Source organism: Caretta caretta, chromosome 7 (genome assembly GCF_965140235.1).
Source record: "Caretta caretta isolate rCarCar2 chromosome 7, rCarCar1.hap1, whole genome shotgun sequence".
In the NCBI taxonomy this organism is placed as follows: Eukaryota; Metazoa; Chordata; order Testudines; family Cheloniidae; genus Caretta; species Caretta caretta.
The window spans coordinates 56,984,573-56,998,171 of record NC_134212.1 but is presented as its reverse complement, the minus strand read 5'-3'; the positions used below and the strand labels follow the sequence as shown (position 1 = coordinate 56,998,171).

At 40.0% G+C, this 13,599-nt stretch overlaps 1 protein-coding gene across 1 annotated transcript in view; it reads right to left on the bottom strand.

Annotated features, from left to right (window-relative positions):
* Positions 1 to 1,709: 1,709 nt before the first annotated feature.
* TM9SF3 (transmembrane 9 superfamily member 3) overlaps positions 1,710 to 13,599 on the bottom strand; it is an 83,791-nt gene continuing 71,901 nt past the window's right edge. Inside the window, exons 11-15 of the mRNA XM_048858812.2 lie at positions 13,146 to 13,214; positions 12,870 to 13,016; positions 12,111 to 12,194; positions 11,285 to 11,361; positions 1,710 to 3,533 (exon numbers count right to left, since the gene is read on the bottom strand). Of these exons, the coding sequence (XP_048714769.1) occupies positions 3,466 to 3,533; positions 11,285 to 11,361; positions 12,111 to 12,194; positions 12,870 to 13,016; positions 13,146 to 13,214 (445 nt within the window). The 3' untranslated portion in view covers positions 1,710 to 3,465. The remainder of the gene's footprint in view (positions 3,534 to 11,284; positions 11,362 to 12,110; positions 12,195 to 12,869; positions 13,017 to 13,145; positions 13,215 to 13,599) is intronic.

Genomic DNA, 13,599 nt, shown 5'->3' with positions numbered 1-13,599 from the left:
TGGAAGTTCACCCCAATAAACATCGAATTGTTTGCACCTTTGGACTTTGGGTATTGTTGCTCTCTGTTCATGCGAGAAGGACCAGGGAAGTAAGTGGGTGAAGGAATAAGCCCCCTAACATCTCTGCAGTGCTGACAATAGTAAAATCTAAATTTGCCACTAAAATGAGTAGATCCCTCCGAACAGAGAGAGCGAGCCTTCAGTCAGGCACGATCAATTTTATCTAGTCACTTTTGCAACTATAACTGCATTGTAAGTTACACTGCTGCTCTTATGCAACCAGATGTCAAAAGTCCAATAAAAATGACTACAAAATAAACCACTTAAATCTCTAACGTAGCATTCTCCTTTTTCCTGTGCTAAGTACTACAGCTGCATGCTAGTCGCATTCCTTTCTAAATTCAAAACATTCACAGTTGAATTTATCCAACGCAGTTGGCTGAGATGGGCTATTGCTACACATCACCATTTAGTAAATTCAACAAAAGTTATCTGTACCAAAATAGGAAGACGCAAACTGAAGAGTTCCTAACAGATGGCTTTAAAGCCAATTCAAGAACTGACAAGAGGCCATGCTAGGAGAAGTATTAGGCGTAAGATCTTTATTTCATCCACAACAGAGGAAGGGCTATGTTGCCTAGGCCAAGAGCTTCCGTATCCTATTACTTGAGATGGTTCAAGATGTATCCTCAGTAATTTGAGCTAATAACTAGGCTCTGCTCGAACAGCAACCATGACAAGGACAAGCAGCTCAAAATAACAAAGCAGTCACACTTCACAATCCTTCAAAAGCAGAAAAAACCTATTCCTGCGCTAGGGTAGAAGTGTAAAAATGTCAATTATTTCAAACGTAAAGCATTTCTCCAGAGGAACATACTTGCAGAAATGAAATCATGGTTTGTATCTTTTCAATGTCACTTAAAAAAAGTACAGTGTGCTGGCTGGATTTTCTGAAGCTAATAATGCCAGAAGATGGAGAAAGGAAATATGCAACATGCAATTCTATAGTACTAAAAAAAAAAAAAATCCAACTACAAGACAACCAATTAAATGAAATTTCAAAAATGATTTATGACATTTCTGATAGACTAATCATATCCAAGTACCCTAAATACAGTGATACAGACCCATTATTAATAATCCCTTTCCAAATCTTGTACCTCAGAGGGGCACTTAATGTATTTATTGTGTTTGATAATTGATTTGCACTTTACATTCAGAAGAACATTCAACAGAAGAGGGCTAGGAAAGTCACTAGAGGGAACAAGTACAAAAACCATTTTTGTTTAAAAATCTACATTTTGTGAAACAGTCATTTTATTAAGGCAAAATAATTGCTGACCAATAATTGCTCCCTTTGGAGTGAGTCTATGTGCTTTTAAACTAGAACTATCATATGTCAAACAGCAAACTATAGCTACAACCAACTATACACTTACTTTAAATGCCACTTCTCTTTTCCTGCAAAGATCAGTTAACACTGGCCAAGAAAATCAACGTTCCATTCATTTAAAGCTCACATACTTCACATAAAATATACACACACAGGGTGCACAACTTTCTAGAAACGTACCTTGTAATAAATACTTCCTATGAGTTCGGTTCTCCCCTCTTCAAGGGTGGAATGGTATTTCATCCACAGCTCAATAATGGTATGTTTTATAAATACACAATTTAGGGATAATTAATACAAATACCATTGCATGGGGTCACTGTCCTTTTTCTTTTTAATTCAACAAGTTGCATTTTCTGGGGCAGATGTTATGTTCCAAACAGACAGTCTTATGAAAGCCATCCCTATATGGCATGTGCCAAAATCCCAAGCTGACTGGCTTTTAATCTCTCATGGAAACAAATGAAGAATTTAACACATGAAGAATCTTTCTAGCCAAGTACACTACACAATTAACACTCATTTGTCTTAGAAAATCTTAACCTTTATTTGCCCGTTTATATTAGTGCTCCTCTCATTCCTTCTCCCCGGTATACTAATTGGATCAACAAATTTCCCCATAAACATCTCAGTCAAGAAGGATCTTTCTCAGCTGGCCATCTTTGGAACTGTACTGGATAGCCCGGATATAGGCAAACTTTCTCAGACTTTGAAGCGTGGGTTTTCGATATTTGAAAAGCACAGTAATACTGTATACAGAAAGTGGCATTCAATAGTCTTGCCTTTTTAAACAGACATTTTCAACTGCAAATTCATCTATTTTCACAATCAGAACATTTTTGTCTGAAAAGTTTATTTTAGTTTTCTGAACACTCTAAAGCAACCGTGCTTTAGATGTTACACAAGTGTCCAGATAGGATTAAACAAAAATTAAAATGTTCTAAATTACAAATGTAACTCCTGTAAGAGCTTCAGAAAGGAAACAGACCAGAAAATAGGACATACACACATTGTGAGAAAACCCCAACGTTTCATGCAATGGCAGGCAAGATGTAAAAAGCCACCCAAATTCACACATTTGTACACCGAATCATCAGAAAAAAGTACTCTGTAGTAAATCTGTACATCCAAATACATTTGAGATCTACACCTAAGTTACATTATTTAATGTTATATACACTTATTACCGCTTTATAATGTCTTAAGGAAAGCCTTTATTCAAACCCAAACTGGAAAAAAAGACTAACTTGGAAAAAAAAGGAGAATCACTTTAGACATTCAGTTAAAACGTTGGTTTTGTTTTAATCTAGACCTCAAAACGTTTAATAAAAAACAAACAGCATCCTCTTCGTTTAACATTTTGCTTTCTAACTGTACAGTAAATTGCACTGTCTTCAGACTGTATCTTCTTTGGATGGATTTAAGATGTAGCTGGATATTACTTTAAAGATAAATAAATGGGAAGTTGGTCCAACTAGAATGATCGCTGATATATTACATGCAGGTGAGTTTAATATATTTTTTAGACCAATGGGTGTAGGGATAGTTGATACTGCAAATGAACCAAAAAGAAGCACCCAGAGTCAAAATACAAAACATACTTCTATCCGGACAATGGCAGTGAAAACCAGAAAAGTAATCTTTCTGGAACAGCATTTTTAGATAATTTAGAAATGTTAAGTACCAGGAAGACTACTAATCAAGCAGTTTTAGTAGCCAAGTTTCCCTCTTTTTATTGAATGGAACAAATGCTTGAAATAAACTGTTTGTCCTCTTCACTGAAGAGAGCTAGCCTATTCGTCTTTAATGAGCTAGGTTTTTTTGGGAAGGTTAGCCATGTACTGTAGTAATGCCTACTGCATATAATCCAAGCATTTGCTGTGAACAGTTGGAGAAAGCAGTCAGTAAGAATCTAGGATCAATGAAAATAGATGTTACTTTAAGCCATCCACAAAATGGAGACCCACACGAGGCCCAGTCTTAAAACCCAACTCTCTTCTTGCGCTTTTTGTTGTGCAAGTTCACCCCCATTGAAAACAGTAACTGATCCATAGTTAAGTTTTCTTATTTTCTTAGTCAATTTTCACATTAGTGTAGATTTTACGAACAAAGGCACTTGTTCCCATGTAACCAATAGCTCCTGCAAAACAAAAAAAATAAAATGTATATTTTAGAGGAGATCACCTAATAACTATTAACATAAAACAAATACACTGTTCTTAGAGACGGTCATTTAAACCATTAATTCTGAAAAAAAACAATTACTTACCTGAGAATATTTTTTCTCAAACTGTATACAATTATCCATGCTCCCAGTGAATAACTGGCAAGAACTCCCATAGCTCTAAAGATCTAAATCCATTAAACCATCTCCCCAGAAGTCTATGCTCCCTTGCCCTGATAATATAGCAGTGCCCCCTACTGCTTCTGATAACCAGGTCCTTTTCTCCAAGCAAAGGGTGTAAAGCAAAACATTCCCAAATCTCTGGGGTAGGTGGATTTTATTATAAATTACATATTTTCTGAAAGTGAATGTTCTTTTTCTCACCACGAGCTAGAAATGAATAGCAATAAGTTGTTAAAAGGAAATTGCAACCTGCAGTTTTCAAATTAGTAAGAGTCATGAGGCACGTATGCTTGGACCACAGCAGTAATAAAGGAACAGGACATTGGGTGTTTGAGGATGGAGGCAGTTTGGGATTGAACAATACATTGCAGTAGTAAAAGGCATCCTAACAAAAACTAGATACTCAAGTGGCAAGACAGCAAGGACTCATCCCAGAAGCAGGTTCTGCAACTGCAGTAGGCCAAACCTAGAATCGAAGATGGATAAGCAAGGCTGAGTAAGCAGTAGCGTAGATAATGCTACACGACTATACTGCATACCTCCCAAACAGGAACAAATGGAAGGTTGACTGCTGATCCCAACCTGCGAGGATAAGCTAACACGACACCAAAGGTGCAAACCCGGAAAGGATCAAGAGAACTGCAGTTAGCCAGTCTGACCCACTCTATGGTCAGAAGTGAAACCAAAAGCTAGGTGGACAATCTAAGGGCTGTAATCCACCGCATATAAAAGCCAAGAGACCTTCCATACCAAGTTTATTAAGATGTTCTTCCCAGAATAGATTATGCATGGAAAACTCACACGCGCGCTCCTCTGCGACAACACAGATTAAAGCCCAGGATGAAGTATGTCAGACAAAGGGGGTCCCAAAGCACTTGACAAGAGGATCCAGATATGAACAAAACTTCCAGAGAAGAACAGGTGATTACAGAGCCTGAACATCTTTAGGGAAATGCTGAAAAACTTTCCACTTTGAAAAAGCCTTTCAACCATAAGAATGGCACTCACTGATACCCACTTCTACCAGCCAAACCAAAAAAGACAGAAATCAAATCAAAAACCTTACCCAAGCAGAATTTCTACCCCAAAAAGGGAGAAGTACCAGAGACTCCATGAATTCCACTTGAAATTTCACTACTGATTTCACGTGGAAGGTGCTCAGATACTACAATGGGTCACAGGCTAAAACTAAGGTAAAGTAAACCAAAAAATATCGTCATGTTGGTTGATTAAAGCTTAGAGTGCCACATAAAGGAAACTAAACCTGAAACACTGCCAACTTTGAAAGGGATCAAGAACAAGATGCGTCTTGACCAAAATGGGGCTTTTAAGATAACTGAGTATTTGTCTCTCCTGAGCTAGGTCAGAACTTTTGGATGGGGGAGGATGAAAGGTACATATGGAGGCCTTTCTCCAAGGAATAGGGAAGAAAGGTGTCCATCACTGCTGTGGTCTGAGTGCCAACTCAAACACAATTAGCATGGCATGTCTAGACAACCTGGGAATCACACCTCCCACCTCAAAGGCAGACATATCGTAAGACTCTCCAAAGGAGAAGACAGGCTTTGGTCTGAGATGTGACATTTATATACCCCATTTAGTTCATGGGCACAAGCTAAGAATTTGGGTTTTTCAGTATGAACCAGGGTGACTCCAGCATCATGGTGGTGGTGGCAGAGAGATTCAAAGAGCATCCTTGTGCTTAGAATTATGATCCAGAAGAGCTGATCCAGAGATCTTACTCACATGCACAGCCATCTCTACTAATAATCTTTCAGGGAGATGGTGGGGGATGAGGAAGCGGGAAGAAGTAAACTGTAATATCCTTTGGTGCAAAGTAATTGTGATCAGCCCTTTTGAAACTCCTGATACATATCCTTCAACAATCAGTTAAGGAATGAACGAACAGGAACAACCTAGCTACTGGCAGGATGGGATGTTTCCAATTGCAGAAAAATCTTCGGGCCCTCTTCAGACTTCCTATAAACTCATGAGGACTGAGGAGTCCTTTGGATCCCCCAGGCTAATGAGTGAGTCCTCCCATTAGCCTCAAATAGCAAGCTGCAATTGTGAAACCAAAAGATATGGCAGATGCATCTGAGTTAGATCAGGCCATCAGCACCAAGCAAGCTAATTGCTTCTGAACGGAGGGCATCAAGAGCAAAAAGAGCATGGGGCATAAGTATCAAGCAGGTTCAGCATCATGACAGTGCTTTACCTAGCTAGCTGACATGACGTGTGTATTAAATGACTTGGCCAAGGCAATAGGATTAAATGAATTCAGTCAGTACAAAGAATCAGGCTGTGGCCCACAAGCCCTGGTACTATTGGGCTTGGAGCAGACTGCTTGGCAACTTGGAAAGACTAGATGTGGCCAGGCTAGTTTAGTGGTCTTCTCTAATAGTCTGTGTTGCACTTAGTCCAACATCAGGAATGTTTTCAGAATTCCTTGAGCATGTCAAAACCTTGTCTTCCAGCCTTGCTGACGGTAGCCGGCCGCTCTAAAGGTGCTGAACCACTCCTGAGAGATTAGTAACGTTCTGCCTGCATCAAAGCAGACAATGTCAACAGTTTCAATTCTCATTTAAACTGACAGGTTTCAGAGTAGCAGCCGTGTGAGGCACGTTCTTGTCACCTGCTGGAAATGGCCCACCTTGATTATCAGTACAAAAGATTTTTTTCCTCTCCTGCTGGTAGTAGCTCACCTTACCTGATCACTCTCGTTACAGTGTGTATGGTAACACCCATTGTTTCATGTTCTCTGTGTATATAAAATCTCCTCCCTGTATTTTCCACAGCATACATCTGATGAAATGAGCTGTAGCTCACGAAAGCTTATGCTCTAATAAATTTGTTAGTCTCTAAGGTGCCACAAGTACTCCTTTTAATTTAAACTGAGCTACCCTGAAGCATTCCGACATCTGTGCTTTGAGGCCCTCTGGGGTGTAATGATGTGAGACACTATAGAAGCTTGGAAGGCCAACAAATGCTTAAAACATTCAAGTTAGGTCCTGACAGTTTGGAGGAGACATCAGGCCACAGAAACAAGTCATGGCCTACCCTGAATCTTGGGCAACAGTCATATCCACGAGGGACAGCTTACGACTGCATCCAAAGTATGGCTTGAAGTCCCCAGGTCGCTTTGCAGACATTGTATCAACAGCCGTATATGAGAAACTAAGACTAACGCTGTTCACTAAGCTACTTATTTCAATACAAGTTGGCTTTGCAAGACAAGGAAGAAAGAGATACCATTCCTCAGTTAACAACTAGAAAGTGTTAGCTAAAGTCGTGTGCAACGCAGTAGCATAGAATGTCACTGTGTCAGCCAAAAGAGGAATTGAACAGGGTGTGTGCTACCCCAGGTGATGCTATCTGCTTTAGAACAGCGGTTCTCAACCAAAGATCCATGGCTGCCTGGAGGGGCCTCGAGCTGGTTTCAGGGGGCCACAGGGCCCTGTGTCTGAAGTGTGCAACTAAAATCTAGAGCAGAACTGCAGGGAGCCCCAAGGCCGGAGCCCCCACAGGGCTGAAATTAGGAAAGGATCCATGGGGTTGAAGACCTGAGGCCCTTCCCCCACCCGTCCTGGGACTGAAACCAGGAGCAGAGCCACAGGGAGCCCTCGCACTCCCTCTGGGGCTAAATCCCCAAGCCCCAATGGCCCCTCCCCATCCCAGGTCTAAAGCCCTGAGCTCCAGCACCCCCATGGGGCAGAAGCCTTGAGCGTCGCCACCCCTCAGCCCCAGCACGCTGCAGAACAGAAGCCCTGAGCCCGCCACCCAGAGCACTGAGCCTCCACACCCCCACCCAATGGCTGAAGTCCAGAGCCCCCTGCCAGGCCCCGTAGTTTTTAATAGCATGTTTGGGGGGGCCTCAGAAAGAAAAAGGTTGAGAACCCCTGGCTTAGAATACTGGAGATATGGGAGTTCCTGACCCTCACTACTTGGAACCCAGACCCAGGTATAAAAAACTATTATTTGTAACTTTTGAGTAAGAATTTTACTTACAGGTATAATCCATCAAGTAAGAAGAACTGTATTTTGGCTAGGGGGGTTTTCAAGGGACTTGGCTATCGGGATATCTTTAGTTACTCCATTAAACAAGTATTTGCTCAAACAGTCCATCTCATCAGAACCATAAACTTTCATAAGCATGTAAAGCAAAATTCAAAGGATCCAAACAGTCAGGAACACCTGAATCATAAAAGAAACAGTTTCCTTGCTTTTGCTTTGAGAAGGGGGTTGGACTAGATGACCTCCTGAGGTCTCTTCCAACCCTCATCTTCTATGATTCTGTGGTCTTAATACCACAAAACAACTAATGCAAATCAGAGTTGTGATTTTGTATACACAGAGTTAAGAAACTCCAAGTAAGGGAGTAAACAATATGTAAATATTTATCTGAATGTGCCATGGTCAAGTGCACCATATATTCAACTGAATTAAGCATGGACACCATGAAGTTAGTGAGCCACAAGGGCATGAAGAATGGCTACCCAGATCAGATGAGTTCCTCCCTATGCTATTTAAAGAGATGGGGATTTTTAAAGTTTTGTCTGTCTCTTGCATTAAGATCAAAGGTCTGGAAGTTCTAGGGAGCTCCCCACTTCCATTTTCAAAGCTCTTATGCTCTGTAGGAAGCAGTGTTCTCCAGTGATCAAAGTACCTCACAGTGTGTGAAATCTGAGTTAGGTAAACACAGTTGGGAAATTTATGATTGGGATAGGGGGCCTGGACATGCAGGGTCTCCAAAGCAGGCAAGTTCATGTTAATTGATTCCAACAGCATCCAACTGCATGATGCTGCAGACAGCCACGTACATGAGCATTGTCCCTCCGTGCATTGTTTCAGAATAGATCAGCAGTAAAAAGCATGCTCAGTTTACATTTTACTAACACACTTTGTTAGCCCTGCTGGATATGAATTTAATATACAAAACGAATTGTCGTCCGATTTTGAAGAAATATGTGGGTAGTAAAAACCTAGATATCTCCTTAATACTGTTTCAAATACCTTTTCACAGTAACAAGAAAGCATATGAAGATTTTCCCTTTCAATTTTTTTTTAAAAACATTTTAATTACAAAAATTGATGGACACACTCAGTTCCTGGCATTAGACATTTTAATCAGTACCAGGTTGAACACTAAAAAAAAAAAAAAGATTAGAGCTGAAAGGTATATAAAACCCTATTAAAGAAAAAATAGCTGAGAGACTGCCAGAACAGTGGGGGAACCTTGTAATGTGCCAAAGACTTCAAGAGGCAAGATGAGATTTCAGTCAGAAAAGCACTTAATTTAGAGTTGACCACATTTCTTTTTCCTTGTAAATGTCATGAAATTACCTTCTTGACTCTTCTAAAGAGTAGAAAAAATATACATGAAGCATAAGTGGTGGATATTGAATCTATTAGTGTCTTGAGCCTGCAAATCTTTATGGATATCAGTAACCCATATGCAAGTACTCCCACTAGGAGCAAAGGAATATTTGCATGGGTAGGGAGTTGTAAAATAAAACTCCAGGCTTGCATGAATAAAGCCAGTCATATTGGGCAAAAATGGGAAAGAACCAATTTTCACTCTCAAAAACATGTGAGGGAAAGAACCAAAAAAGCCAATAGGTGAATATATTAAATTCCACAAGTGAACTTCCATATGTTTTACTACACTCTTATCCAAAGGTCTGCTCAAACAGCATCTAACAGGAAGTGAAACCAAATGCATGAAAGAGCACTGTGTTCTTTGCTCATTTGTAAATATTTGTAAACATTTGCTTCCTCATTCCTTCCCAGAAAAAACAGGACTCTTTGGCATTCTCGCCAATCTCAGGATACCCCTGGTACTGGGAGTTACTGGAATGAGCAGTCTATGCCATCTCAGATGGTGCTGAGACCAACCATGAGTCCTTCACTGGATATCTGAGCCTGCTAAAAAGATAAGAGTGGAGAGAACCATCCCTCTTGATGCAAGACGAGCAGCCCCATTTGAACCACAGTCCTGTCCTGGGGTGGTGGAGAGAATGGACCCATCACAGGGGCAATGTTAGCACCAGAGCCATGGCTCACAGCTGCTTCTTTAAATAGCACTGCTGAGGAATTTTCTAGAAAATACCTCTGTGACAGAGACATTGACAAATGATGGACCATGGGCCCTAATGAACCTTTCCTTCTACCGACCTGATTTTTGGGTGTGAAAAATGGTTTTTCTTTTTATGTTTTAAGGCCTTAGATGGAACTTTAGTTTATCCACTGCTGGGAACACAGCTTACGGATTTAGAAAAAGTGAATCTCTGGTGCAGAGGAACTGGCATAAGTCTCTTAACCCCAGAGAACATATCAAAGGCTTACTGGCACCAAGGGATTTGGGGCTACTGCTGTGTGGCTCTCTCTTGCCAGAAAGTAAGTCAAGCACCATTCAGTTTATCTCCTGTCAAGTGACGTGCCCTATTGTACCTATTGCCCCAGAACTGTTTGGGTCTTGGACTACAATTCCTGGGAAGCGTGAAGACTCCTCTACCATGGTTAGCTCTAGTCCTCCTTCCGTCTGTAAGAGCCATGGCTGGAGATGATGGCCTAGGCCGAACAGATGATCTGGCAAATGTACTTCTTCATGGCAAACAGTAGTGACCAGCTACTAGCACTGTGTTCTTGCTGCATCACAGTGATTAAATCCTGATCTGTTGTATGCCACAGCCTTGGGATTAAAGTTTTTTACACTTTGGTATAGTATAGGTTAATGACTAACTACCGTAAACCCCCCAAAACTACAGAAGAGTTTAGGTCCTGTGTGAGCCAGACTGTTACAAGCACTTGAAGCAGTCAAGTGGCAAAAAAAAAAAAAAAAAAAAAGGTGGCTGTCAAGAGCCATAGCCCTTTTATAACCTTTGCATTACAGCATGAGGCTCAGGCATTTCACTGCTGGGTGGAAATTCAAGGCAGAATCTTCCTTACTCAGTGCCTGCTCCACAAATCCTTGTGGCCCATATCCTCCCATATACTGGGAGAGTATGTCAGCAGTGAATAGAATGAGAAGTATTTGTTCAACTGACCACTCCTGAACTAAGGGCTTCCATTTTCAAATTTCAAAAATAAGAAGTTGAGAGTTTTAGGACACAGTTTAAATGGATGCCTGGAAATCTACCTCCCCCTCTGAGTGCTAAAGGATTAATCTCAAACAGAAAAGGTAAAGGACTCTAGTTAATATGGAATTCATTGCGCAGAGCTCAGGTGTGTTGGAAATTCAACCTCTGATTACAGCATTATTTTATGCTTTCAGCCCTGCAGAGTGATGTCTTGTTTTCTGCATAGCACATAAAAGATATGTCTTCACTTTGGAAAAAGCAGTTCACACAAACCTGGTTCTACTAGACTGGTATAAAATGAAAAACCAAGCGTATAAGCCAGAAAATTGGAACGTTATTTTCAAGGATAGTAGGTTTTCCTTAATGATACATACAGAAGTGAAATTATTTACAAAGCATTTTGAAAAGAGGCAGCTGTGAATTTATGATATACACAAAGCAGATTTGAGTATATTCTGGACTTACCACACATTATCCCCAAGGCTGTGCTAAATACCGCCATATAACCAAAGTAAAATGATGTTTGAAACAAGCCATACATTCTGGAAGGAAAAGAAAAAAAAAGATAGTAATTTATACCACAGGTATAGTTTCAGAAAATGGCAACAAAAATGATTAGGGGTATGGAACGGCTTCTGTATGAGGAGAGATTAATAAAATTGGGACTTTTCAGATTGGAAGAGAGACAACTAAGGGGTGATAGATAGAGGTCTATAAAATCATGACTGGGGTGGAGAAAGTAAATAAGGAAATATTATTTACTCCTTCTCATAATACAAGAACTAGGGGGGTCACCAAATGAAATTAATAGGCAGCAGGTTTTAAAAAAAACAAAAGGAAGTATTTCTTCACACAATGCACAGTCAACCTGTGGAACTCTTTGCCAGAGGATGTTGTGAAGGCCAAGACAATAACAGAGTTCAAAAAAGAACTACATAAATTCATGGAGGATAGGTCCATCAATGGCTATTAGCCAGGATGGACATGGATGGTGTCCCTAGCCTCTGTTTGCCAGAAGTTGGGAATGGGTGACAGGGAATGGATCACTTGATGATTACCTGTTATATTCATCCCCTCTGAAGCATTTGGCATTGGCCACTGTTGGAAGACAGGAAACTGGGCTAGATGGACCTTTGGTCTGACCCAGTATGACTGTCCCTATGTTCTTAGGTGATTTTTTTGTAGTTTCTCAATATACCACTCTAAAGTAAGCTTATTTTTAATTCTTTAGGTCAAATGTTTGATTTACTAAATGCTGACCTATGAAGTACAAGATACAATCACCACTTACTTTGTTTTGAAAAAGTAGTAGTAAAAGGAATACATGTAAACATAGATTGCAGTTGATGCAGCAGAAAGAAAGCTCGTCCATTGCCTGAAAAACACATACAAGTCTCAGAGGAACAGCCGTGTTAGTCTGTATTCGCAAAAAGAAAAGGAGTACTTGTGGCACCTTAGAGACTAACCAATTTATTTGAGCATGAGCTTTCGTGAGCTACAGCGAGCTGTAGCTCACGAAAGCTCATGCTCAAATAAATTAGTTAGTCTCTAAGGTGCCACAAGTACTCCTTTTCTTTCTACATACAAGTCTGTCACACCACCAGATATGGAGCAAACAACGTAAGTTTCCTCAGCAAAACATATGGTACAGGACAAATCTGCAGTAGAAAAAAAAATCTAGTTGTCTAAACATGTTGTGCTTCATGTGAAAAGCAGACTTCCAGGAAACTATTTGTCAGTAATACCAAATACTGATTAGCTTCTGTCTTATGTATATTTTTTACACTACACAGTTTGAGAGTGTAATCAACATGCTCTTACTACACATGAACTTACATTTTCTCTGTTATCCTGCGACCAACACAGCTACAACAACACTGCAAACAATTCATACTCTAATGCCAGCCTTTGCTTGATACAGGGTAATTTAAAAAAAATCCACGTGTGTTTAGAGAAACTTTATTTCAATACAGATTTGCAAGAGCCTTTCCATATTATGATTCTGAGGTAGTACACTATTAGGATATTTATGAACAAAAATGGTACTTACCACCTATAATCCTCTGCATTTAGCAGGAAGTACGTACATACAATGGTCACACAGACTGTCACAATGCAGAGGATAACCAGCACCAACATCATGAAGCCATAAACATAGTAGATCTTGTAAGCCCAGAATGAAGTGAAAATAAAATACCTAAGTAGAATTGAATGAAATAGGCAACTTTATTATATCATAACTACACCTTTTTAGCAGTTTCAACTGATCAGGCATAATATATTTACTAGCAATGGTTAACTTAATTCCATGCAAAAAACCCCTCACATTTCAATGAAAATTGATCCGAAAGGGAGAATTCCACCTAGGCAAACAATAACAGCTGGTTCCATGAACCTGCAAAATAACAGAAATAGCAATCAATGTTGATATTAGATAATTTTATAGTTTTATATTTCATTAATAAAGATATCTAAGACAAACAGTGGAACACTTAATAAAACCCAAAAGAGACATATGAAAGGCACCCATTCAGACAAACTCCGCATCGGTCCCTCTAGACCCACCGTATTTAAAAAGAAAATCTTAGATTTTTAAAACCGGTGAGAGACTCCTGTCAGTTTTCATGCCTGAAGGGAAGTCTACGTACTGAACGCCATTCACTTAAGTTGGGTCAGGCCCTAAGAGGACAGCAGCTCCAAATGAAGTCAATGGAACCTCACTGCTTTTGAGCATATGACCTCTTACTTAGGAGCCTGACTACAACCTCTTGTTTTTTAAA